This window comes from Mus caroli, unplaced genomic scaffold (assembly GCF_978045245.1).
Source record: "Mus caroli unplaced genomic scaffold, Mus_caroli_1 scaffold_1, whole genome shotgun sequence".
Taxonomy (NCBI): domain Eukaryota; kingdom Metazoa; phylum Chordata; class Mammalia; order Rodentia; family Muridae; genus Mus; species Mus caroli.
The window spans coordinates 36,489,073-36,516,585 of NW_028227256.1; the positions used below are offsets into that span (position 1 = coordinate 36,489,073).

At 41.9% G+C, this 27,513-nt stretch overlaps 1 protein-coding gene and 1 non-coding gene across 2 annotated transcripts; both read right to left on the minus strand.

Moving 5' to 3' along the window:
* On the minus strand, positions 1-25,419 carry Rnf149 (ring finger protein 149). Its single transcript, XM_021172305.3, has 7 exons — positions 24,842-25,419; positions 13,797-14,047; positions 12,782-12,850; positions 9,319-9,401; positions 6,949-7,045; positions 4,130-4,322; positions 1-1,205 (listed from the first exon to the last, which is right to left on the minus strand). Exons 1-7 carry the CDS (start codon positions 25,287-25,289, stop codon positions 1,162-1,164), a joined length of 1,185 nt encoding a protein of 394 aa, XP_021027964.1. The 5' UTR covers positions 25,290-25,419; the 3' UTR covers positions 1-1,161.
* Positions 21,729-21,858, minus strand: LOC115032439 (small nucleolar RNA SNORA33). The gene has a single exon (XR_003838116.1). It is a non-coding gene; the product is annotated as a small nucleolar RNA SNORA33 (small nucleolar RNA).
* Positions 25,420-27,513: the final 2,094 nt, after the last annotated feature.

A 27,513-nucleotide genomic window follows, 5' to 3' on the forward strand; every position in this document is an offset into this window, starting at 1 on the left:
TTTTTGTCAATAAGCATTTATTTTTGTCTACAAAGTAGACATACAACACAAGTTTAGAATCAACAACAAAGGACTCCTTGCTCTTCAAAGTATGTATCTAAGCACTATACAGAATTTAGACAACAGTCTTCAAAGACTTCACCAGCAAGAACATTAAACAGGAAAGAAGGATAAAAAGGATAAAAGGTCACAGTATTGAATCGGCTTAAAATCTCTTTAGGAAAACGTTATTTTAGTCTAACAACAAAATCAAAATTTTAATTAAGTATTTTTAATTGTAAAGATTAAATCCACCAAAATATACTAATCATTTAAAGACATTACTGTATGCCTACTTGATTTTCTTAATCAATATTTTAATGCTTTTTTAACATGCAATATGGCATTTTTTGCCAGTTTTTTTTTTTTTTTTTTTTTTTTTTTAGTTTGTAGAAAAACATGGATAAATTCCCTTCTCCTTCCAAGTGTGAAAAGAAATTAGGCAATAAAGGTAGAAATGTAAATCATAAAATCATCTAGTGTTCTTCTCACAACTGCACATAAGAAGGAGGAATGTGTGGTTCTAAGGCTCTGCAGATACACAGTGCAAGCCAGCTGATTGCTCTCTCTCTCTCTCTCTCTCCTAACCCCTTCGTAGCAGTCTGGCTACACAGCCCAAAGCAGGCTTGAACTCAAGCTCCTCGCGCCTCAGCCAGAGTTTGCAGGTCAGGTATGCACCACTGCCCACGGCAAGATTTCTCATTTCCAAGTTCGACAGTCTCTGCTCAGGGAACGTTCATGTGATCAATAAGGAACTACACTTCACACTTCAACTCGGTGAGCTTTGTCTAAAAAGCCCAAGAGACAGAATCTTGTTTTATATATAGTACCACAGAGGCTAGTCTAGTACTCAGAAACAACCCCTCCACACACATCTGTGACAGTTGATACAACAAAATTTATGATAGACATCATAATTTAGTAGATAAATAGATGAAGGCTAATTAAAAGTCTTTTAGGAATAAAATATCTCAGCCCTTTGTATATCAAACCTGAATCTGAAAGGTAAAGTAAAATAAAATCCACTGTTTTCAAGTATACGAACTATGCCCTAGAGTAAAAAACTGAATGTCCTGTATTCAAGCCAAGGCTCTGTCGGTGAGGCTGTCAGTGAGGATGGTGCTAGCATATGGATCCTCCATGCTGAGGGTCACTCCTGCCGGCTCCTACAACAAAGCACCAAAAGCCATCCTAGGTCAGTCGGTCTGTCCAGCCTCAGTTACACACGTGGAGACAATAATTCAAGAAACAAATTATAGAAACATTTAAATAAAACTTACATGTAGAAATGACAACCCGTTTCAAACACAGCCAGCAAGAGAAATATAGAAATATCCTTCATTTAGTAAGTATGACTAGTGTTATCTGAGCCAACATTCATCTGGTGACTGTCCTTAAAGGACCTCTCTGTTTACACATCTCAAGTGGGGTCAGGCTCTTGAGGAAAGAAATTGGGTTTCTTTCTGGACTCAAATCACAGTAGTATATACACTGTTTGACTCAAAAGGATCCCTAAAAGCAAAATTCCTTACTGTGTTGAATATGTTGCTTTGTAATGTGGTTAGCCAGAGATCAGGGCCCAGCTTTATGATCCTGAGAAATCCATTCCCTGGAGCCACCATATTCCTTTGTCTCTTTCCTCTAATATTGGTTTAAAACGTAAGTTCTAGGGGTTTGGGAGATGGTTAAGCTTGTAAAGTGCCTTCTACCTTAGCTTCATCTGCAGAACGCTCATAAAAAAAGTTGGCTGTAATAGTGTGCTTATAATAATAGTGTGCTTATAATCCCAGCTCTAAGAAACGTGGAGAGGGATGGACCAGAGACTCCCAGCCAGTCAGCCTAGCTTTACAAGGCAAGTCCCAGGCTAGTAGGAGATTTTGTCTCAAAAAAACAAAAACCCATATGTGTGTGTATAGAAGAATACATGCACGTTGTTGCACTTACACCTGCATACACACATGTAGCCCACCCTCCCGACATATACAATAAAAATTCTAACCATTCTTGTAAGTTTTCCAAAACATGTTAAAAAACAATCTGATTCAATTTTAATCTTGCTATTTTGGAAGTCTTATTCAGGATAGCCAAATTCAAAATTAGAAGCATCAATTACTCTCAATTAAAATAATCTACAAATTATTTTATCTATAGATTATTTTAATTCTAATAAAAAATGTTGGTAGGACTTTCTTTTAATTGACAAAGTAAAAATTGTATTTTATGTATATGGGTATATGGGTATTTTATGTATATGGGTATTCTGCCTCTATGTATGTATGTAAGGATACAATATACACACCTCGTACCTGCACAGGCTAAAGAGGGTATCACACCCCAGGAACTAGAGTTACAGATGGCCATGAGCCACCATGTGAGTGCTAGTCATGGATCGCAGGCCCCCTGGAAGAGCACCCAGTGCTCTTAACCACAGAGCAATCTCTACACACTCTCTTTTGTTTAGAGAGAAGGTTTTACTATGTAGCCCTGGCTAGTTTGGAACTCCCTATATAGGTCAGGCTAGCCTCAAACTCAAAAGATTTTCCAGCCTCAGCCTCTAAAGTGCCAGGATTAAAGTTACGCACTGTCACACCAGGCTCAAAATAACTTCATAATTAATCTTTAAAGAATACCAAAGAGGGGGCCAGCAGGATGGTTCATGGAGTATAGGGTTCTTGCTACCAATCCTGATGACCTGAATTTTATCCCTGGAACCTAACTAAGGTAGGAGAGTACTGACTCCTCAGTTACCCTGACTTCTACATTTACATGATGACATACATGGGTACCCCAATAAATAAATTAATTAAAAAGGGGCAGATATGGGGATGTAGCTCAGTTGGTAGAGGGCCTGCTTGGCATGCACACAGCCCCAACCTTGATCCCAAGCACTGCATGAAACCAGTGTGGTAATGCATGCCTATAATCTCACACTTGGGAGGTGGGATCAGAGGATCAAAAGTTCAAGGTCATCTTCAGCTATCTAAGGAATTTGAGGCTAGCCTGGTATATATGAGACACAGTTTCAAAAAGGAATTTGGGGGGGAAAAAAAAAGAAACCCTACAAATATTACCAAAACATAGGTCAGTAATTCTCTAATGAACCATAACCAACCATGAAGAAGAAGACTTTCCTATTTAGACATGCCATAAGAAGACAGAAAAGCACACAGAGGCTAAGAATACACAAGTTAGTCACTGGAATATGGCCAAATGCCAGTGTTTGTGATTAGCATTTCCCAACACAAAGAAATAAAGAAACTGAGGGAGAGGAGACAAAATATTTGACAAAGGTCTTGTACTTTCCATATTAAATTTAAACTTAAAAAGTTCTAAAAAAGGGCTGGAGGTACACCTTATCAGTCAAGTCCAAAGCCCTAGGCTCTACTTGGGCCCACTACAATTAAAAAAAAAAAGAAAGCATTTCTACAACCTAGTGTTTGAATGAGAATGGCCCCACAGTCTCATGTGTTCCTCTACTTGGTCCCCTGCCTCTGGAAAGGAGGCCCAGTCCCTCTCCCTTCCTTCCTCTCACTGTGGAGAAGCTGTAAGATCTCAGCTGCTGCAGGGCATGCCTGCCTGCTGCCATCTCCCTACCATGAGGATCATGGACTCTTAATCTGCTGAAGCAGTGAGCGCCAATAAATGTTTCCTTTTAAGTTGCTTTGGTCATGGCGTTTTGTCATGACATCAGAAAAGTTAACTAAGAATTAGTAAGAAAGAGCAGCTGAGCTGAGAAGCAGCTGCAAGAAGACCATGACCTCACCACATGCTACACAATACGACGAGACTACAGAAACCACTGAAAATGTAGACATGAATTGAGCAACACAAAAGAAAATTTAAAAACTTGGTCATAACAATTTATCTACCAAGTGATTGATACAGAAAGAACTTCATACATTAAAAGAACAGTTTACCAAACAGCATTTGTGTGATATTCCCCCCATTCTTGAGAATGTATGCATCAAAAGCTTGAAATGGTATCTATAAGTGGGGGCCTGTGGTTTTTATGTACGCGCCAGTATTTTCCTGCCTTCCATCTTGCCCCATTCACTGGTAACATTGTGGGTTTATATCTGCAGCCACATACCTAGTAATGCTGTGTCCTCCCCTGCATCTTCTTTAAGACAGGGGCGGTGCGGCCCAGACTCGCTCGAGGAAGATGATGGAAGGTTGCTTTCACTCCTCTCCTCACCTTGGGATGTCACACTCAGATTTCCAACAGAAACCCTTCCTGGGGCAGCTTCTGGGGTGGGTAGCTCTTGTGTATCCTCAGGGTCCCCCTTGAGAGGCAAACAAAAGACAATGGCTTTCTCAGTGACATGACCAGTGTGGGGTCATTCTGCTAGTAAATTCCCTTGCGATATCTTGGCTCTCGAAAGGAACTGGGGTGGGAAGCCACCGTCTCCTGTATCCAGTCAGTCAGACCTACTAAGTTTGCTTTGTTTTCCTCTGAGAGTTTCTCCACTTGATGGAAGTGTATCTCACCCTTTAAATGATTTAAACAAAGCAGCTACTCCCTGAAACTGTCTTCTTGCAGAGTCTGTACAGCTTCACTGCTGCTCCCGCAGCCCCAAGCAGCCCCAGCGGCAGCCCTGGGCCATTTTACAGCATAGCACCAGGGTGTCAGAGACAAAGAGGCTCTAAATAGCTGAAGGCTCCATTTTTCTGTTTTAAAAATCTGTTCTGTGTCCTTTCTCCACTGTGGTTTGTCTCCAACTCCCCTCCCACCTCCTTCTCTTTGTTGCACTGAAGGAAGATAATGAAAGCATGGCCAGAGACTCCTTTAGTCACACTCCATTAAGCCCCAACACCAGTGGGTGAGTGTCTCAGACATTCTTTCTGGTTAACCTAAGAGCCACAGATGCACGTGGGTGGATGAAACTGCTGGAAAGTGACTAAGGGTTTGTAGGCTGTGAGCGTGGGTTCACAGGCACTCAGACATCTCTGCTCTGTCCTAGGAGCATTTTAAAACCACCCCCTCTTCCCTCACCAGTAACTAGACATCCTAGACACATCAAGCAAAATTCCTGTTGAAATGTCACAATACCAACTCCTGTTTAGCCTCATCCCAATCTGTTTCTCAACAAAGCTCGCAAACCTAGCTCTCCACCAAGCTCCACCTGAGTTCACATCCCTGTGCCACACCATCCACCTACTACGTACTGAGGTGACAGTCCCTCAGCAGTCCCACTAAAATACAGTCCTCCATTTCTCCATGTCCAACAGGCAGTATAAACTCTTTCTTTTCTGACCCAGATGGCATCTTCCACGTTCCCTTGCTGTGCTGTATCTCTGGATATGTACTGGCCCCCGTTGGCCTGAAAGTGAAATCCCCAAGAATCCGTGTTCTAGTAAAGGGACTATACCGTGATTATCTCTGAGCCAAGTTCAATTTAACATCTTAGACAGCATTTGTCTGATCAGTTTTTGCTCAATGAATGTAGTGGATATGGTTGCAAACCAAAGGACTGCTTTGAAGTCTTAAGAGTCTCTGGGAACTCTACTGGTAATAGGGAAATGGGCCCTCCTCTAGAAACGGAGACACTACAAGCAAGACACACCCCCAGTGCTGAAGTTATAATAGCTTCCTATCCTTCACAAAGTACGCCACATACGCACGCATTCTCTGTATTCTAGTAAGGAAAGAATTCAACCTCATATAAAATGAAGACTCATCTCTAATATATGAAATAAGTGGGCCTATACTCTCTGAACAAAATGTACGAGGATGCGAGTCTCTGCTTAGCTAAAACAGAAATTGGTCTCACATAAATGTCAAGAGTGGAAAAGCTGGTTTAGAATCACTCAAAAAAGACAACTGAGCATAAGCTTCAGTGCATTTAAGGAAGGGAATTAAGACTTTGTCAAGAAAACAATTCATCAAGCTCTGTGTTTTCTCATTTAAAATTCTGAACCATGAAGACTCAACCTCTTGTTGAACTGCAGTTTCCACATAGAGGGCATGAACCAAGCCCATGAGGGAGATATGCTATCTCAGGCTAAAGGGACAGATAATGAAAAGCTGTCAATAGAGGAAGTTTAGGAATTCTATAAGGAAGCCACATTTCAGGACAAAGCAGGATGAGGCTGTAGTACAGCCATCCTTGGATGAAACAGTTTCTCCCTGAGGGGCCACACCAAGCTAAAGGGCGACTGTCACACCTGCATCCCACGAAGCCAGCCCTGTTCCATGCGTAGCTCCTAGAGACACCATTATAGATGCATACATGGCTATAACAGTTTTAAGTTGTATACAATGTTCATCCAGTTTATGTGATAGGGAGATTGAGTCCAGGACTTTGGCACAAGGCCTTCAAGCACCCTGAGCTTTATTCTCAGTCCTTCAAATATTGTTAGCTAAAATAAGTTATAATTTTATCAATAGTATTTTGAGGCATAATAGAGTACATGCAAGTCTAAAAAACAAACAAAAAACTGTGGAGCCCATAAAAAGTGAGAGCAGATATCAGAATCTATTGGGTATAGTATGTGTAAAATGTGTCTCTGAAGCCAGAAGATATAGGTGGCACCTCTATTTATTTCATACATTCTATGACTCAGTTTACATAAAACCAAACATGCAAGCACCTGCACTCATGCACAAACCCACGCATGCATAAGCACACACGCACACAGGGAATGCTCGCATGTGCAGAACTATACTTCCTAGTTGCAGATTGGGGAAGATGTTCATAGGCTATATAGTATTCTGTCATAAACTCAGTTCACTGATTTATGTGCACTATTCTACACATTCATTTTAAATACTGAAAACTTCTTTAAGTAACAGTAAGGATATCAGAAGGAATATTTCATCTGTTCGTCTTGCCTCTGGGTCAGTAATAAAAGTGAGATACTCAGGAAGAACTGGGGTAGAGATTGAATATAAACAAAAACGTAACAAACCCAATATCCCAGGGCTTTGATGACATCAAGTTTACACATTGGACACGTTCGGTGATCCAAAAGCCATGGGTCAATGCATATTCTATGAAAAATATGCCTAAAAAAATTAAGTATGTATTAATGTCTTAAAATAAATGTTTGCAATATCTTATAAAGGAAATAACGCATTTTACCAACATACCCTGTATAAAGTGAGCCAACCACACATTAACATGATGTCTACCCACTTGTCTAAGTTATTTTCCAGTCTTAAGATTTCCCACTTAAGATTTTGGACTTAGTGATGCTTTTTTTTTTTTTTTTTAAATAAAGTGAAAGCTCTTCATTTAACAAAAAAATGGTGGATCTATTTCCACCACATACTAAATCATATGTGTGTGTGTGTGTGTGTGTGTGTGTGTATGAGCGTTAGTCTATGGTTTTGAGATTAGGGTCTTGCTATGTTACCCAATTTGGCCTCGAATGTGCCATGTAGTCCAGGATTGCCTTGAACTCAGAATTCTTGTACCTATGCTTCCCAAGTGCTAGGATTCTGTTAAGCGCTACAATGCCCAATCATTTTCATGTGCTTTAGTAGAATACTTATTCTAAACCATTTAGGCTAGCAAAGCCCACAAATAAGGTACCAGCAATAAACTAATCCCAAGTTGATAATATCTTCTTCAAGTCTATAAAGTGACTCAAGTGGAAATATATATTAATCATCTGAGGGGCAGGAAAAATGGTTATTTCCATTTGCACATTTTATAAGCCTACTCTTGAATAAACATCTGTGCTACCAGAAAGGTGCACACACTTTCTTTTCTTGTTGGTTTATCTTGGTTTCCTGCCCCTCCTACATGTGTGAACTACAGGCTTTGAAACCAGACAGACAGAGCTCAAACCCCAGCTGTGTGACTAGACAGCATGACCACAAGGAGCTGCGTGTCTCCGACTCTCTCCACCTACACCATCAGCTGTTCAGTGTCCACATATACTACTCATTGTAACCAGTCTGCTGAAGGCTTTCTTCAAACAAAAATCTGCCAGTGCCATTAAAATAGTAATTCTTAAAAAAAAAAATAGTAGTTCTTAATTGTGAAACATTCTAGTTCAGTTTGTCATTCAACCACAAATTAAAACTCACTGACCCAGAAGAAATTGTCCAAAACAAGAAAGAAACTTCAGTTTTGTTGGGGATGTTTTAACATGCTGCTTAGGAGAAAAGTGGACAAAATAACAACTCCAATGAGGAGAGCAAGTAACGTGCACAGCTAACACATCTGCACAGGTCCAGCATGAGCTCAGTGCAGCAGTCAGCACCCCCCCTCCCCCCACCTCTCTTCTGTGCACTCTTGAGCATCACTCTGAAACCTGTTCTAAAACCAGCCTAAAACTCTTCCAATGCTCGTGTGCAGAACATGATCAACCTATACTGACCTCAGTTCACTAAATGCCCACGTGCTGATCGTTTATGCACACTGACAGAATTTAGCCAGGCGTGCCTCGGGGAACTGTTATTATTGTGGAACTCATTCTATTTCCTCAACAGAGGTATCAAGAATTCAATCTACTAAAAAGTACCATATATACAGTAAAATATTAAAGAGAAGAAGCTAATACAGTACTCTGCAACTTGATTCTAAAATATGTAAAGTATAATTGACATTTATTAGACTTTTTTTTTTAAGAAAAACATCTAAGTTCTATACATAAAACAAGCCCCTTTGCTAATCAGCAGTTCTTTTATGGAGGTATGTTTTTGAGATAGGGTTTCTCTGTGTAACTCCGGTTGTCCTGGAACTCACTCAGTAGATCAGGTTAGCCTCAAATTCAGAGATTCCCCTGCCTCTGTCTCCCAAGTATTGGTCTGAGCGTACCACCTCCTGGCTAATCAGCAATTTTTTTAAACAAAATGTTTTAAGTCAGTTAAAATAACAGATTATTAAAAATGAAATGGCTACTTCCCAGTTTTAAGTGCATCTGTGCTACTGAAACCTCAGCAAAGGGAGGGTACTCATTTTCTACAGCTTCGAAAGGAACCTACACTCAGCAAATAAGTAAAGGCAAACTTCTGTGGGTCTGACCCTGCTTCTGGGCCACTTGAAGGCTCTCAGCCCTACGCTCTTGCTCCTTTTAGTTAGCATGTGCTCTGCATTACTGGGTGTATGCAGGAGTCTAAGCGAGCCTTGGTAAGACTTTAAAAGCCAATGAAAGACAAAGACGCACAGCAGCTCTTAGTGGTCACCTACAGGTCTCTGAAGACAGTAGGAAAGATGAGGTAATTCAAGATCATAATGACTTCTTGTCAGAGAACATGGAACTCTTTGTCAGAACAGTGAAACTTGTTAAGTAATTTTCAGTATCTTAGTAGGAAAAAAGTATTCATACTTGCATGGCAGGATTCTGATAACATCTTTGACTTTAAAGTTTTCAATACACACTGCACAATTCTCAGCATCGACATCAATTCCCTGCAGAGAGAGAGGGAGAGTCACATGTACACACATTGCACATACAGCAACAATAAGTTAGAAAACAATGAAACCGATCAAAACAATGGATCCTATTACTCTATGCTGGAACAACCGGAACCTAAAACACATTTCCTTCTTCCAGCTAGCAGTTTTTAAAGAAACTGAATGAAAGGTGGAAAGAAAACCACTGTCTGCCTAGCCCAGGCACTAACAGCGTTTTGAATACTAAGCGTCTGAAGAAGTATTAGATGGTTAAGGGCTACAGACAAGCAAATCACTCTGTTTTTAGAGGTCTTAGTCCCAGGCTGACCTCAGGCTCGCTGTGTAGCCAGCGGTGACCTTGATTTTCTCATGTTCCTGCCTCCATCTTCCAAACATCTGGACTGTACTCAGGAATCACCAGGCCCAGTTTTATGGGGCTGGACAATGGATTCAGGGCTTTTTCAATGCTAGATAACACTCTAGGAAGCTAACTACATTCCAGCCACACCTGCTATGATGAAAAAATAACTTTTTTTTCAAATATAAAGCATAAAGGGAATGAATATTCAAATAAGCCATTTGGTTTCTGGAGTTATTTAAGAAGAAATTTGTATCTCTGAAAGAACAGTTATAACTTAGAGAAAGTACAATGGCTACACATCTAAAATTTTACTTCATTATTGTTAACTCCCAGCCCCAAATTAGAATGAGCTAACACCTTTGCCTAAAACATGAAGAAATGTATAGAAACAGACATTATTAGCAGTAGGGTGGGAGAATTGGCGCTACTTCTACACCTAAGAGTCTACAGGTCCTAGGCTTTCTATGAGTTAGGACGTGTCAGTGGAGCCAGGACAGCTGAGGTTCTGAGACAGGGATTCAGAACCTCACGCAGCATGTGCTCCTGAGGCTGCCATGTTTGGCAACTTCACATTACGAAACACAGCCCCACTACCCTTGAGTTATTATTTAAATATATCCTTAGCAGTAATTAATGAGGAAGCAGTAAAAACCAGATTTTGTATGGATATAATACCATTACCAGAGACTATTAAAATTAACTTATAACAGCATTTGAAACTCTCTGTTGTGGTATTTTATGAAAACATTTAGTTATTTTTGTATATAGTACCCTTGTGCGAGTTTACGCACAGCATGTGCATGGAGAGGCAGAGGCAGAGGCAGAGGCAGAGGCAGAGGCAGAGGCAGAGGCAGAGGCAGAGGCAGAGGCAGAGGCAGAGGCAGAGGCAGAGGCAGAGGCAGAAGCAGAGGCAGAGGCAGAGGCAGGTGAGGTGGTTCTGAGCTGATCCGGGTGCAATAGATCAAAGTCAGGTCCTCTGCAAGAGCAATTAACATTCCTGACCACTGAACCATCTCTCCAGCCCCTTAAGTTCTATGTTGTGGACTGGAGAGATGGCTCAGAAGATAATAGCACTGACTGCTTTTCCAGAGGTCCTGAGCTCAATTCCTAGCAACCACATGGTGGCTCACAATTATCTGTAATGGGATCTGATGCCTTCTTCTGGTGTGTCTGAAGAGAGTGACAGTAGACTTGCATACATAAAATATATCTTTTTTGAAAATATTATATGTTGTGACAAAATACTTTCACTTATATATCATATATTATACAGGAAGCCATTTTAAAATTTCTTAATAATTTTTAAGCTTATACATTATAAATAAATCCACAAAAATTAAAATAAATAATCACTTGTCTTCAGGACTGGGTAAGATGCTGACTGCACACAATCATGTCCCTGTGTTAGTTCACAGTGTAAAAACACTCCCAATCCAGACGTGTATGTCACAGACCAAGCCTTGTTAAACATTATTTTGACAGTTTTAAAACAAGTTCCTGGTATCTTACAAATGTTTTGTATAGGAAATATTGAACAAATGTTGGGTATAGGAAGAGAATAGTATCAATTTACTTATATTCTCAACAAGTTACACATGAGTCTGTCTCCTCATACGTAAGGGATGAGACTCCCTCCTAAGGAGAGGAGAAAACAGGAGGAGCAAGTACAGCAGTTTTAATAGGTACTGATTCCTTCCTGCAAATGAACTGAAGATCAAATACATTTTTAGAAATCAGTTCTCACAGCCTAAGACCAGCATCTAATTTATAAATTACTAGAAGGACCTTTTCTAGTAATTCTTATGAAAAATTCTATACATACTCTGCACGACTAGTTATTAACTGGAAACTTACTTGGTGATTTGCAGAGTAAGAAATCAGTACCTTGCATCAACTATTAAAATCCCATTATGTTACAGTGTAAAAGTTACTGGGGGCTGGGTTTGGTGGCGCACGAACGCCTTTTCTCCCAGCACTTGGGAGGCAGAGGCAGGCGGATCTGTATGAGATCCAGGCCAGCGTGGTCTACACATTGAGTTCCAGGACACCAAGGATATATATACAGATAAATCCTGTCCCGAAAAAACCAACAACAAAAGTTATTGGGGAAGGAATAACCCAAAGCATATATTAATCCTAAATATACCACAGAAGACATAATAACAGGTTTCTTTTTTTTTTTAAACCCAAAAGCCCTAAGTGTAATATCTTTTAAAGAAAGTCCTTTATGTGGACAGAGGAAGAGAAGTGCAGACTGGAAGGTGAGGCTCGAGCTTCCTGAGAGCACTGAGCAGTATGAGAGCACCTGAGTCAGCACGTACAAGGCAGCACAGCACCGCAGAAGACGCCGCTACGACAATTCTGGCAAAGCTTCCCGCTACGGGTATCCGAGCAGCCAGGCTCTGCACTGCTACTTAACTGCTTTTAGTCTCTGACTGAGAGGGTCAAAATGGCTCCTTTTTAAACATGTTGTTTTAAAAATCTCCTTTCTCTCCTCTAGAGATGTTCAGTACATCCTCGCAGGAACTGAGGGGCTTGGAGAGAATGCACACACAGACTCAGGTTCAACAAAATGTTCACAGAACTCAGGTGCACACTTTTTTTAAAAAGCCCAGCATCTTTATAGTCTTTACTGGGCCTACAGGGACTTTCAAAGTCGGGAATATTGGCACACTGTCATTAGTAAGCACACAGAATGTAGGAGCTATCATTTAAATCAAATTGAACTCATTTAACCTTTTTGGGAAGGGGGTGCTGGAGCCATCTAGGAGTCCATGCATGCTAAGCTAAGCACGAGCTCTACCACTGAGATACACTGTTCTGTGACTGTAACTCATTTACATGTAACTAAGGGCTGCCACGACGGCCCTTCACTCATCATACTCCTGTCAACTCTCCTTTCGACCTGAGACACACACATGAAGGCCTAACGAGCATCAGACTCGTTACTGCCGAACAGCAGCCTGAGAAGGAAATCCTCCTCCAACACAAACATCCCCCAGTGTGAGACAGACAGTGCACAAGAAGGCATTACCTTCTCGCCATGCTTCACAGTGTGTAGAGGGAGCTGGCCAATAACCTTCTTAGTCTCCTTCCTATGATTCTTGGGGAGGAAAACAGTATTATTAAATAGTCTGTTTAAAGTAACCCACACACTACAATTTATGAAAATAGCTTAGAAAAAAACATTAACTTTTAATATACAAAAGAGCCATATAAACATATAAGCTACTTTATTATTATTATTACCATTATTAAGATATAATGCTTCACTTTAAAGCCCTGATCGGCCTTGAGCTTGAAGCAATCCAGGATTACAGGCCTGAGCTACCATGCCCAGCTAAGAATATATTTATTTACTTACTTGCTAATGTGCAATAGTAAGATGAAGGGCCTCACAAATGCTAAGCAAGCACCCTACCAAGGGCCATATCCCCAACCTATGCTTCTAATTCCATACCCTTTTGTGTGTGTGTGACATTGAAATGGAAGTCAAGAACTCTAGCACTCTAATCATAAATTGTCATTTAGCCACACTTTTTCAACTTCCAGAAAACAATTCCTACACTTAAATATTGGCAAAAAGTAATGATGCCCAGGAAGAAGGTACCATCCACTCTCCACCAATGGTACCTGCGAAGAAAGAGTCCTGCCTGGTTATCAGGCCAGGAACCATACTATGCATTAGGTCCTAGTGTGCCACTGGAAGCCTCTGGCTCTTCTCTGTGCTGTTACAGAGGAAGCCTGCCTTCAGATTGATGGCCTGTCAGACACAAAGCAGCCCTCGGCCTTATGTCGAGCAGAAAATGGACACGTGTTCATGCTCACATGCCCTTTGACAAGTTCCCTCTGTCTACATAAAGACAGAGGGTACAGGTACCTGCAGAGACCAAATGTATAAAAAAGTAACCCAATTAAAAATTTTATCAAAGTCATATGACTTCAATAAATAAACTAAAATTAGTTTGGTTAAATTTAACTTCAAGTAGTATATAGATTATATTTATGAGCTATCATTTAAAAATCAAAATGAAATTATCCATAACTACCTGACTTCCAAACTGTGAGCCAGTATATAGGAAACGCTGTATATAATAGAATATTAGCCATGCTAATGAGATAATCATCATTGTGATGAAGGCGATGGCCACAAACACCACAGACTGACCGCTGATGAACTCTTGCATATGACGAGTACCAATCTTTATGCTCATGTTTACTGGAATTCCTTTTTGCACCAGATCAAAAATTTCTCGTCCTTTTGGATAGCTAATCATAATGACAACTATGTTTCCTGTTCCTGCACAAAAGGACAAAGCAATGAAAAAAGAAGACAAAAGTTAGGTAAAGTTAAGAGTATGTTCATCAAAGTGCACATTTGAAAACTTCAATAAAAATGAATAACTTTCAGAAAAACATCAACTGCCAAAACTGATTCCAAAAGAGAACAGAGTCTGACTGAAGTGAGAAAATCACCAGGAACTGTTCTCCCTAAATCTATGACACCGTGAAGATTCACAGATGGTTCTATCATCAGACCTTTAAGAAGCACAAAATATTAGTGTATTTAAACTTTCCAGTTTATTAAAAATAAGAAAAGGACACTTCCAGGTACATGGTCAAAGTCTAACCCAGAGGTGGAAACAGCAGACTCAGCTTTAAGCTAAGCCTGGACTGTACAGTCAGTGAAGGCCAGCCCAGCTACACAGTGAGACCCTGTTCCAGAAATCCAAACCCAAGAGCTGGGGGTTGGGGTTCAATGGTAGAGTACTTGCTTAACTCCAAAACTATAAAGATGTCTATCTAGGATTATAAAATCAAACATGGTAATAAAAAGCAAAAGAATCACACGGATTAATTTCACTTATGAATATGAATGTAAAATTCTTCAAACATGTCCATCAGAATTAAAAACATGTCTATAGAGTGAGTTCTTGGACAGCCAGGGCTGCACAGAGAAACCTGATCTCAGGAAAGAAAAAAAAAGAGGGACTGTGAGAGCTCTTCTGTGATCACTACCAGGTTTTTCCTAAGTCAGTGGCTCACTATGAAGACCAATCTATCCTGGAACTCACTCTGTAGATCAGGCTAGCCTAGAACTCATGGAGATCCACCTGCCTCCTGCCCCCCCCCCAACCCCCAGAGCTGGGATTAAAAGTGTGCACTACCCCGCCCAGCTTATGCTCACGACTACTTAACCCTGCTTTGAAGACCTGAGAGAAAAGAGGCAGAAATCCTCAGTTTATTATAACTCTAGCTATAAATACAGCAACCACAACATATCAACAGATAAATTTTAAAAAAACCAAAAAACCAAAGATATTCCCTCTAAAGTCACAAAGGGGCTAAGAAATGACCAGGGATGATGATGCCTTTTAAACAACGAACCCTGGACAATGCTTTACAGGTAAAGCATTAAGTGCATGGTGGTAGCAGCCAAAGTTGTGCACAGAATGAGATGGAACAGAAAGTCCAGAAATACACACAAATACACAAAAAAGTACATAGCAAGTGATAACACAAGTCAATAAGGAAAATGGACTATTTTTAAAAACAAGATGAAGGCAAATGGATATTATATTGGGGAAAATCTGTATGTTTTTCTCACAATGCATGTAAAAATAAATTAGTAAATCAAAAATGCAAATGTTTAAAAAGAAATATACAAACTAAAAGAAGAGAATTACAATATGTACTATTAGGGAAAAAAATTCAGTTATAATAATCCATCTAGAGGTTCTTAAATAGCTGTGATGGGCGTGGGAGAAAGGAGGGAGAGATGACAATAGGAAAATAAAAACTTTTTCAAAGTCAAGGTTAAAGTAACAAATGACTAACTTGGGAAGAATAGATATAATATGCAGAACAAAGTAGTTTTTATAAGAGAAAGAACAACTTTGTGTTAATTTTTCAGAAAACCCTAACAGATGTCCTGATAATATCAAACTCCAGAATCTTTCAATGAGATCAGCCCCCGTGCCAATAAGACAGAATCCAACACGAGTAAAATCAGGCAGGTATCTGAGTGTTCAGGACAGTGACTGGGCATGCAGAGAGGACAAATACAAAGGTAGCCTTTCCATCCCTTCCCCATAATAGTGTGTTACAGAGGCACAAGGCTTCTTTTGGTTTTGGTTTTTTTAATTTTTTTTGAGAGTGTCTCATAGTGGGCCCCGAATTTCTCCTGCCTCTGACTCCTGAAAATGATAGAATTAAATTAAATGCTAGACACGATATGCACTATCATGTCTGGCCAAAAAAAAAAGAAAAGAAAAGAAAAAAGCTTTCTTACAGAAAACTTGTGAATTTTTCACTATCCCTTCTCAAAGTTTCAAGCACAGAAACCACAATAAGGTGATATGAGTTGGAAAGTATAACTGAACTTACCATTGTTGCTTCTTAAAAGTTTAGAGTGGGTTGGGGGGATGGCTCGGCCTGAGTGCTCACTTACTAGGCAGAAGGCTGACTCTCTTTAAGACCAAGAAAAGAAGTTTAAATCCACTTATCCATGCCAACCAGTCTACTGGACTGTCTCTCTCAGTTAGTTTTGAACAAGCTGATATTAAACCAAACTAAGTGCAAAGGACAGACAGGACAGTGTCTAAGGGGCCGGGGAGACCTCAATGGTACATGTGTGCTTACTTAGCGTGGGAGAGGCAGAATTTAAACCCAAGCACCTCTCTAAAAATGTGTTTATTTCATGCTGTATGAATGAGACAAAGTCCTCACCGTGTGTGAGACCCCAGTTTCATTCCCCAGTAACAAAGATGGGTAAGACAAAGAGATCTAAAGAAATCCATTAGGTCTCAAAGTTGCTGGATGCCTCCAGCTTGAGTCTACAGAGCCCTGCCAAGTTTGGCTGTTAAGTATGCCCAGATTTCAAACGCACTTTGGCTCCTTCACTGACTGTGCTGCAGACAATACCAGCATGAGGTTGTGCTTTGCTAGTGGTCATACTGATAGGGATAAAAGAATTCAGAAGCCTAGGTTTGGGGACAACATGAACATTTCCCTGGTAAGCAATAACAAAGTTCTGGTGTAGGTTAAATGGTGCAAAAATACTTAACCAGACTCCCCAAATATCACGACTGAGACCACTTGGAGGTACAACTTTCAAGTGGTACAAAAAGCTGCTTCTTCCACACTTGCAGGAATGCTTCTCAAAAGTCTTTCTCTAGCTCTAGCCATGACAACACTGACGGACATATATAAAAGAGGGGAACTGTTCAGTTTCTGCACCTATGAAACAAATCTTTGATTTGCCATTTTCCCCTTGATTTCCAATTTCCCCTCCCCCACCAAGGGCCTGCAACGACAATCTAAGTGTCCATCAAAATGACAGGGCTATAATGGCACAGAGTACATAAGTGCACAGGGTGAAGCAGTAGCTCTGACAACACTCAAGAGAAGAAAAACAACAGGTAAAGTTGCTATCCTTAAATCTCCAAGTACTTCCTTAACCATCCCAACAGAGGACCCACGGAAGGCTACTGAAGAGCTAGAGGCTGTGACTGGTTCTAAGGTGAGTCTGAAGTTTCTGGATGGAGGAGGCTCACTTTGCAGAGCAGAAAGTCCTATGAATAGTTTGGTCTCAAAGAAACTTGGGACAAATGGCTGAGGTGCCTATTTAACATGTGGAAGTCTCTCCCTACCCACAAGAACCTGTTCCAGTCACCCAGGCTGGCTTTTGCCCGCCCGAGAGACCTCTCCAGCCCCGAGGCTTGCTCCCCCTTCCCCCAGCTCCCCTTCCTATAAAGCCCAGCCACTGTGGTTCTGGTCCTCTTGGTACTGTTGGTCTCCTGGCTTTCTCAGCCTTCTCAGCCCTCTTTCCTCTCCCTCTCCCCTCTCTCTCTTCTCTCATGGCCCAGTTCAGTCCGGCTGTGCTCTCGCTCACATCTACAATAAACCTTTTCCTTAACTACACCTTGAACATTATGTTCTCTTTTTTTATTTATTCATCTGGTGAAAACAGAGCATCGACTATGTTATCTTACTGAGACATAAGAGTCCATAGCATTTCCACTGTGATCTTAGCCACAGGAACTTTGTTACTGAAATGCCAGAAGGGTACCCTTCTAAGGTGGCCTCTGCCTGCAAGGTGATACTGGAACCAGTCTGAGCTTAACCCTCAGCATTAATGTCCCTAGTGTCACTGGGAAGACATACCTGAAAGCAAGTACTAACTATATCTAGGGAAATGAGCATTCAGCAGTCCAGAAACATGTATAGCAACAACTGGGACACAGCTATAAGACACCCAAAATTACTAGGTACAAGCTAAAAGCCTTTTTTTGTTGTTGTTTTTGAAGATAGGGTTTCTCTGTGTAACAGTACTGGCTGCCCTGTAGACCAGACTAGCCTGGAACTCACAGAAATGCACCTGTCTCTGCCCTCCAAGGCACATCGCACCACCACCTGGGCTGCTAAAATCCTTTTTATTAAAAAAAGAAACTTTAGAACATTTCAATATAAACAATGTTAAAATGCTGCCATCCCAGCTAAAAGCTTTCATAAAGAATCCCAAGTGACTTCCATTCTATAATTACCAGGTGATACAATTTCTGGTGCCAGTATCATCACAATAATATTGTGACGAGGTGAGCAGAGGGGTGAGTGAGTGTGTGTGTGTGTGTGTGTGTGTGTAAACAACCTCCATTACTGAACATTTCACTTAAAGGAGAAAGCTGCTATCTTGTCATTCTAAAACCTTCAGGGAGATGTTCAGTGTTACACGCCACCTGGAAATGCTATTTGGTTCTCATGGTCAGAAAACTCAAGTCCAAGTCAGTATTCGCTCCTTGAATCTTCTCCAAAGGGTGTGCAGCTGCAGAGCCAGACTTGTGTTCAAATCTCACCTTGTCATTCACTGCCAGAGGGTGATGTGTGTTCCTGGACAAACTGCTCAGAGAATGTTTTTCAGTTTGTTTGTTTGTTTGAAATTAGTTTGAGGATGATTCTTCTTTGGACTGCCACTTACTTATTAACAAGCAACTAGAACACAAATAACTATAGATATGAGGGATAATCTTGTTTGGAGGGAAATCTTTCCCTGAGAGGAATATTTACATTTTATCTTCAAGAATAGAAAAAGTTTTATGAAAGGAGTTTTTCTAGGTTATAAAATCATCTTACAATTGTATTTGAGGGGCTAGAGAGATGGCTCAGTGGTTAAGAACACTGGTTCTTGTTCCAGAGGACCCAGGTTCAAATCTCAGCACCCACAAGGAACTCACAATCATCTATGTAACTATAGTTTCAGGAGATTCAATGCCCTCTTCTAGTTTCCATAGGCACTGCAGACATACAGTACACAAATACAGTATGCAAAAAAGAAACTCAAATAAAAGAAAATAAATCTTTAAAACACTATATTTGAGATCGTGATGAGTCTAGCTTAGCAAGTTACTAAAAAAACAGGCCATTTTGTTGAATGAAGAAGAAAGTGAAAAGTTAACCAAGATGAGAAAACAGCACACTTAGTTCACTGAGTGAAAAACATACAGTATTTTTTAAAGCTGTGGCCTGTAGAGGCATTAAGTAGGACTAGGGCTGGCTTCTTGTGAAACAGTGCCAACAGCAAGACTGCTTTCAGGACCTACTGTAAATTGGTAAAAGTCACGGCAACCTTTTGTACTCTGATGGGACTCGCTTTTCACATTTGCAGGTGCCCCAGCATCTGTAATCACAGCTGCTCAGGAAGCTGAGGCAGAGGAGTTCTCAAAGCCAGCCTGATCAATATACCCAGAACAATTCTCAAAGCAGGGCAGGCAGCTGAGCAAGCAGCAGGCAAGGGGGTTAAAAAACAAAACAAAACCTAGCTCATGCATAAGCTCTACCTTCCCTCACACACTGAAAGAGCTAATCTGCTCAGGTAATTTTGTATAATTGTGCCTACATTGGTACAAGGGAAAAAAAGACCAGCTAAACAAGAGAGTTTCTTCACAGAAAGCATAGAGAAGAAACAGATGAAGCAAGCCTTTATTCTTTTTCTTCCCCGGGGCTTAGTGTTGTTATCTATTCTTGCTTGACTAAAAAGGTCATCTTACACCATCTCACCCACAAAGTAATCTCTACACCTTCCCCGAGGCAGACAGGCCCGGGGGGGGGGGGGGGGGGGGGGGGGGAGTTTCTGTTTTATTTCTGTCTGAGCACAGGGTCATTGCACATAGTATCACCATAAACCTGCTTGAGTAACAGATACAGAACAGTATTTTTACCAGGCCAAATTAACAGAATTTCAAGTTTTCCCATGCCAAAAATAAATGGTAACTGTTTTCTTCTCACATTTTTGTGTTCTCCTTTCTACCTTGTCAAAAACTAAACAAACACAGTGGTAAAGATTTACACTTGTACAATAGCTTTAACGTCTACTTTAGTATTGTTTTGAAGAAGATAAGAACTACTGAAATATTTAAAGTAGAAGGTTAAATTTCTGGTGGAGAAAACTAATTTAGCAGCTATAATTGATCTTAAAGTTCCAGTAAAAGAATCTCCTATAATTTCAGGGTTTTTTATAAGTAAACTACCACATTCTAGTCACTTCTCTTCCCCTGGAGCATCCTCAACAAAACCAAGGTGTAGCACAAGCCCAGTTTAACCTCTACAGTGACTCCTGCTCCACCTGTAGACACTGTCATCAATTTTTAAAATTGTGTGTTGAGTACACACACATGCATTCAAGTGATGTGCCCAAGGAGGCCAGAGGAAGGACTCAGACCTCCTGGAGCTGGATCACAGGTACTGTGAGTCATCTGTTATGGAGGTGGGACGTGACCTGGGGGCCTCTGCAAAATAGCACTCACAGTTAACCACTGGTCTCCCCAGCCTCAGGCAGGACTCTTCCACACACCATGTCTAATTTCTTTATAGGTCTCTCCTCACTGACAAGTACCTCCTGTCCAATTTATCAGGTTTTGGAGGCATACAGCAGGGATGACCCATGGAAGGTTTCTTTATGAATGAGTGGATTTGAAAAACAGGCTTGTCTTCCAGGGCTACAACTGAAATGACCTAGCAAGAGGAGTTAGGGTAGAGGAAATTAATCTGGAAAGTAAGTGTCTTGTTATACAAAATAGAAATTTTTGGATGGTTGGGTTAGGTTGAATGAGGAGGACAAAATTCACAATGGAACACTATATAATCATAAATATTTTGTATAATTTGGTTTTGTCAAAAATTTGGGGGCTTTCAGGGAAAAGAGACTTGTAGAAATGGCTCTGTGGTTAAGAACACTTGCTTTTCAGCAGAAGGCCTGGTGAGTCCCAGGACATAACCCCAGTTCCAAGGGTCCTCATCTAGCCTTCACAGGCATCAGCCATGCATGTGGTACACTGACATACATGTAGACAAAATACTCATCACACAAAATAAAAATAAACTAATAAGGAGATGAAGAGAAAAGCTAAGGACCAGCATGAGCTATTTATCCTAAGTAAACATAAAAACACCAAACAACAAACTCTTTACCTCTACCTCCTCCCGAAAAATGGATTTCTTGTAAATAGTGCAGAACACTCTTGCTGAGAGAACTCTTTTGCAGCTTTTCCATGTGAGTTTATTTCAGACCTTTTAGTCTTTTGTAACACTACCTCTGCTACACACAAGTCCTAAGCCCACCTACCACACATATACACGACTTCCTAATATCCTGAACCTGTCAGTCAAGATCTTTCTGGGGAGCTGTTTTAGCTGGCCCCATCTTCTATGAGGCTGTTAGGATGCCACTTCTGGCTCCGTATGGCACCAAGATATATTTTAAATTCAAATGTGAAATTGTAGATCATTTGAGAGCATGGTATTACATATAATCAATAATTATCTATGCATCAAAGACCATTTAATATGCATTTCCGGTACAAAATGACTATCTCTTAATATATGGCTTCTCTAAAAGTTGGTTATTTCTTTTCCTTTTTTCTAAAACTAAGTTCTTAGAACTAGTCACAGTGAAATTTTAATTTATGTCTTATGCTTCCCATCAATATTGTGGCCATTTTCAGTGGTCTTAAAAGACCTGAGTAATCTTTAAGGTTTGTAATATGGTCTTACCATTGCCAGTTTTTTCTAAATGTCTGCAGGACCATTCAGGTAAACAGATTAATGGGCTGGCTAAGATACTCTTCTGTATCTCTGTAACGCCCTTTGACTTGATGCAATTCAAGCCCTTTCTCCAACCTCCTGCCAATTGTTTAGCACATAGTAAGTAAGATTCAAGGATGTAAAATGTCATACCTAAAACGTCATGGCGAAGAAATTTCAGCTGGAGGAGCGTGTTACTTATTAACCTGCAAGAACTACAGTAAGTTCAACTCTAAGACCTTAATGGCTTGGCTTTTATCTGCTTTCCCCTATCTTGGTCAAGATAATTTCTACAACTTATCTTGGGCACCAACACCCAGCCACTCGATAGGCTTTCTAAGCACCTGTGCCTATAGTTCAGTTCAGTATAAACTTTTCTGGCCTGTGAAGTTATGTTTATCACTACTGACAGACCATAAACCCATGACAGGCAGACACCTAAGTATTTCCAACAAGCAGGTACAATGCTTGGCCCAAAGGAGCTGCTAAACCTAGGTCTGCTAAAGTTAGAATGTAAGGTATAACTGTAAGTCCTTACTGCTGTTCTGAGAGTGTGATCTTAAAGTACTGATTCTTTAAAATCCTCCATTTCAATAATGACTTAAAATGTAAAAGCTATGTAGTGCTAGATTCCAGTAAGAGAAGCAATGAGTTTCAGAAGAACTGGAAAACTATTCCCTTCAACTTAGGAAGGTTATCCGTATTCACTTTCAGAAGCACACTTCTACCTGTTTCATAGAAATCCAGTGTTACACGTAAGCACTAAGAACAGCTCAATCAGTGGGTTTTCCAGGCTTCAGCTACATTTTGACTAAACAGAGGAAACCAATCTAAGTCTAAACAGCCTCAGTGGCTCTAAAAAATGACCTTCAATCAAATTTAAATAAGGTCTGTCAAAGCTGGCTTCTCCCATCTTAATTCTTCTCAAGTGCCAGATTATCAATACCTGGTACCCAAATGGACTAAGTCCTATGAGAGCTAACTTTTCCATCTTTGCAGTGTCTACAGCTGAAGATCAAGGGTCTAACTTTATTTCTAGTTTTTCCTGTTTATCAATCACACTGCTACCAAATTAATTTTCCTTTGGCCAGTGGTTCAAAATGCTAGATAATTTTGTTGCTCCCTGTAGTTCTGGCAAAATCTCAAGGTATTTCTGATTGTTACGAATGTGGGGAAAACTTCTAGAATGTGGGAAGACAGGAATGTAGCTAAACATCCTGTAGGTCACCAAGCAATAAATGACCACGTTTTAAAATGCTTTTGCATGTTTCTTTAGGGATCTAACTTAAAGGGACTCCAGGAAGATTCAGTCACTTGCATGGGTACTTTCATGAATTTTCCAAAAGGTAATAACCCTCCCTTTAAACAAAACAAAACAAAAAACGGCAACTATTATTATCCTAAGAAAACTATAAAGAAGGCAGATAATGGGGAAAGAAGTGTCCCCCCACAGGAAGATTCTAGTCAACATGATTGAGGTGTTTTCCTGGGTCCAGATAAATTATATGTCAACAATATAAACAAGAAAGATTGCTGAGCCATGTTTAGAACAAGAGGTGTCTGCTTGGTAGGATGTCAATGTCATTATCGAAAAATGCAGAAGGGTAGAGTTAGAAAATTGTAGGGTAATGAGCTTGTCACTGAAAAGAAAACTGTCTACATTAGATGTGCGTGCACCCACACATGTACACACCCAACATCGAGGAGTCGGCTGCAGCACAGCACACTGGCCTATCTTCGCTGACAGACTTAACTTGGGAACATATACCTGGAATGCTAGGATCTCTCAGGAGCCTTGTGGAAAGATGGTGTGTGGACAGTGACAATTAGGCTGATTTGCAGTCAGCGGACTAACTGCCTGAGTCAACACCACCGCAGGGACATCAGTCTATTCTCACCCACCACCGTGGTCCACAGCCAACAAACTCTTGGGTTCTTAAAGACCCAACTTCTCTGGACATTTCTCCATTCTAGCAGATTACTTTCACACCATTTCAAGTGTCCCTTACCTTCTCTTACTTCACCCTTCTATGCTTCTGCAATTTATACCCATTTCTCTCCTAATCTGGAGTCAACCAAGAAAAAAAAGAGTTGATCTGTACTCGTAGCTCACTTCCTTGTCATCAAATGGCCATCATTCCCAACCGTGTAAAAAAAAAAATTGGTCAAGTCCAATGTCACTTTTCTGTCTTTATAAGCTCTGTGTCCCATGCACACTGAAACAGAACGAGAACAAAAATGCAGTACAGGGAGGAGGGTGTCTTAGCTAGCAGCAGAAACTTAAAAACCCTAATCACAGGAAATTCAGAATGAGTCAACCGTGTGATGCCTAAAGCTAATGTGATCTTAGAAGGCACAAGAGAAACACAATCAAATTCTGGGTCCCCGGAGAGAACTCTGTCCCAAGGATGACATTTTGCAAACTCATCCTTGTCTGTCCCTGGAACAGCGTGTTTAGGGGTGGCCTCCTGGCAGAGGTAGCAAGGCCTTTCTTTCCTTCAATGAAAACAGTAAAAAAAGATTTCATCTGAATTCAAACTGTCCAAACCAGGAGCGAGTGCGATCATCCTACATGCGTCGTGAGAGAAACTACAGCAAGAAAACCCAGGTTTTCTGACCCAGGGTTTTGAAAACACTCAGATTCGCCTCATCGAGAGGAAGAAACCACAACGAAGAGCCACGAAGCCATCACTTTAGGTTGGTGAAGAGACAATGCGAGCCTGGCGGCGCCAGCCGTCCACTCCTACACACTCCCCACTCAACCAACTTTGGGAGTCGGTGAGTCGACCTTAGGAAGCGTCCCGGGTTCGGGAATCTGGAGACTTACTGAACTCGGTAGGACCTGCCTCCAGTGTGTTTGCTACTCCCCGGCCGAGGGCCCTTCCCAGCTTTCGCACCCTCCCGAGGTGAAGCTCCGATCCTGCAGCGTGTGCACGCACTTCCCTCTCCACACCACCCGGGGAACCACCAGGCTCGCCCCGGCCGCGGCCAGCGGCCCAGCGCCCGGCCTGCTCACCCGCGTGCGACATGGGCTCGGTGGCGTTCCCGTTGCTCTCCAGGTTATAGACCACCACGGCCGAGGCGTTCCTCCGCGCCGCCGCCAGCACCTTATCCTTGAAGGTGCAGCCGCCTCGCGCCACCAGCGCCACCCAGGGCGAGTTGCCGAGGGCGCCGGGCGCCACGAAGCGCGTGTCGGGCGCGCAGCCCTCCGCGGGCGCGGGCGCGCGCGGGACGCCCACCAGGCCCTGCCTCTCCTCCCGGAGCGAGCTTTCTCCGAAGCGGCCGCTCTCCGACTCGCTCCACACCGTCAGGTTCGACTGCGGGTCCACGTACTCGATTCTCACCATGGCCGAGTACCACTCGAGCGCCCCGCCGCCCACCCCGGGAGCACACAAGGCCAGCGCCAGCACCGCGAGTGCGTCCCGGGCTCCCACGCCGGCCGCGGGCCGCCGCCGCGCCGCCATGGCCGCCCGGCCGGGCTACTGAGGAAGAAGAGCGCGAGGCAGAACGAGGCAGCTCGCTCCAAGCCGGCCCGCAGCTTTGAGGAGACGGCGGCGGCCCGCGAGAGACCGCCGAGCGCGGCGGGGGCGGCCCCGCGGCGCACGCGCACCTGGAGGGGCGTGGCCGGGGCGTGGCGACGGAAGGGGTGGGGCCCTGCCCGCGGGCGTGAGGAGTGCGCAGGCGCCAGGGTCTGTGCCGCAGGGCTGTGGGCGGCCGAGCTGAAGCTTGCAGATGCTGCTGAGCATTGTGCAACGCTGCTGCCAGAGTCCCCAAGTCTGGGGAAGTTTGTGCGCTCCGGGTCGGCCAGCGTGGGACTGCGGTTGTGTAAAGTTTCTCAGAGGGTGGAGTTGACTGTGCAAGCCACGCGGCAAAGGCCTGGCTGCCTAAACCACTTAAACAAACAAACAAACAATAACAAAAACCTCTAAGTCAAGTTGTCCAGATGCCTTTTGTTACCAACTCTGTAATAGATTAAGTTCTTTGTTGCTCTTTTCTCAATGGTTCCCTTCGAGCCCTTTCTTCCTTCTCCTTAGTTTATGTGTGCCTCTGTTTGGACAAAGACAAAGGTGCTACATTAATTAAAAGGGGGGAAAAAAAAGGGAAAGGATTTGTTTGGAGATAAATGGTGGCTGATAGATAGTCCTTCGATAACACAGTGGGTGGATACTTTCAGTGTACCATTAAAAGATCCTGAACACACTAAACATAGTTAAATGCATGTATGGTAACTCTGCTCCGGTAAAATCTTGAGTAGAGCTGAGATTTGAGATGCTCTGGTAGATCAACCCCAGCGAACTTGAAAGGTATTTCCTTTGAAGAATATGAAGTCTGACTAGACCCGAATAAACACAGGAGATCTCTCCATAACGCTGAGGAGACATCACACACGAGTTACCAAATATCAAAAGACATTTAAAATACCTCTTCATATATGAGCTACTGAATATCAAAATGTATTTAAACCTAAGAAGTGGACACTAAAGTGATGGGCTTAATGCATAGCTATACATTGTTAGGCACTATTCTGAAGACATACACACACTGGCATATACTGTGAAAGACCTTCAACTCATCCCTAAGCCTGATTTACATTATCCTTTTTATCTGAGGGGCCTCAGGTCACCTCACAGATCTCTGTTGTATTGGTCAAACCAGTTTCTCCTGAGAACCAGTTCTATAAAGGAACACCAAGTCTTTAATTACACTGGACTTTCAGCAGAGGCCTGCTTCGATTCTGATGGAGCAACTGAACTCATGATTTCAAAACTCACTCACTATGCCGTTGTGCTGCCGAGTTTCTGAACCATGTTCCCTGTGAGGCTTGCTCATGTTGTTTCCCCCCCTTTACTCAGTGTGAGCAAATGCCAAAAGTCCCCTTTGTGTGGCAATAAACTGTGTGATTCGTGAAATCATCGTCCGTCTCTTTATTTCTACCAAACAAACCACTAAGGAGCTGGAAATGAAGTCCAGGCCTTTGATTTCTGATGGACTCACTAGTCTTCCTTCTTTGTGCAAGAGTTTATAATTACAAGAAGTAGTTTGTTGGGGCCCAGACCAATATGTTTTAGGTTAGACCTGATTCTTTTTAATCTTTTGGATTGCATCTGTGGTATGAGACACAGCCTGAGTTCCAGCTAGGAGTAGCTTTAAAGTTAAACCTCTTCTCCCACTCCCATTACTAAAATAATGTATTTATTTTTATTTTATGTATGTGAGTGTTTTGCCTGCATATATATCTGTGCACCATGTATGTTTTATGCCCCTTGAGTAGCCCTGGAACTGGAGTTATAGACTATTGCCAGCCACTATATGGGTGCTCAGAATCAAACGTAGGTTCTTAACCACTGACCCATTGCCCCAGCCCTAGGAAAGCGCGTTTTAAAGGCCAATAGGATTTCCAGGTTAAGGCCTTTCCCATGTTTTAGACCCAGAATAAGATGGTGTGTTTCAGCCTGAGGAACACTCCCGAGAACCCCTGGCGCTGTGCTTCAGCAATGCAAAGGCTTGAAGTTCCCAGAACACAGCGCTGTGGTTTCTTGCTGTCTGACACATTATTTCCTTCTTCCTGAAATGACCTCTTCCTTCTGCCTCTTGTTCTGGCAAACACTACATTGGTTTTGAAATTTTAACCCCTCAGCTGTTTCTTCTGTAAAACCTGTCTTGGCTGACCATGGGCTAACAGAAGCT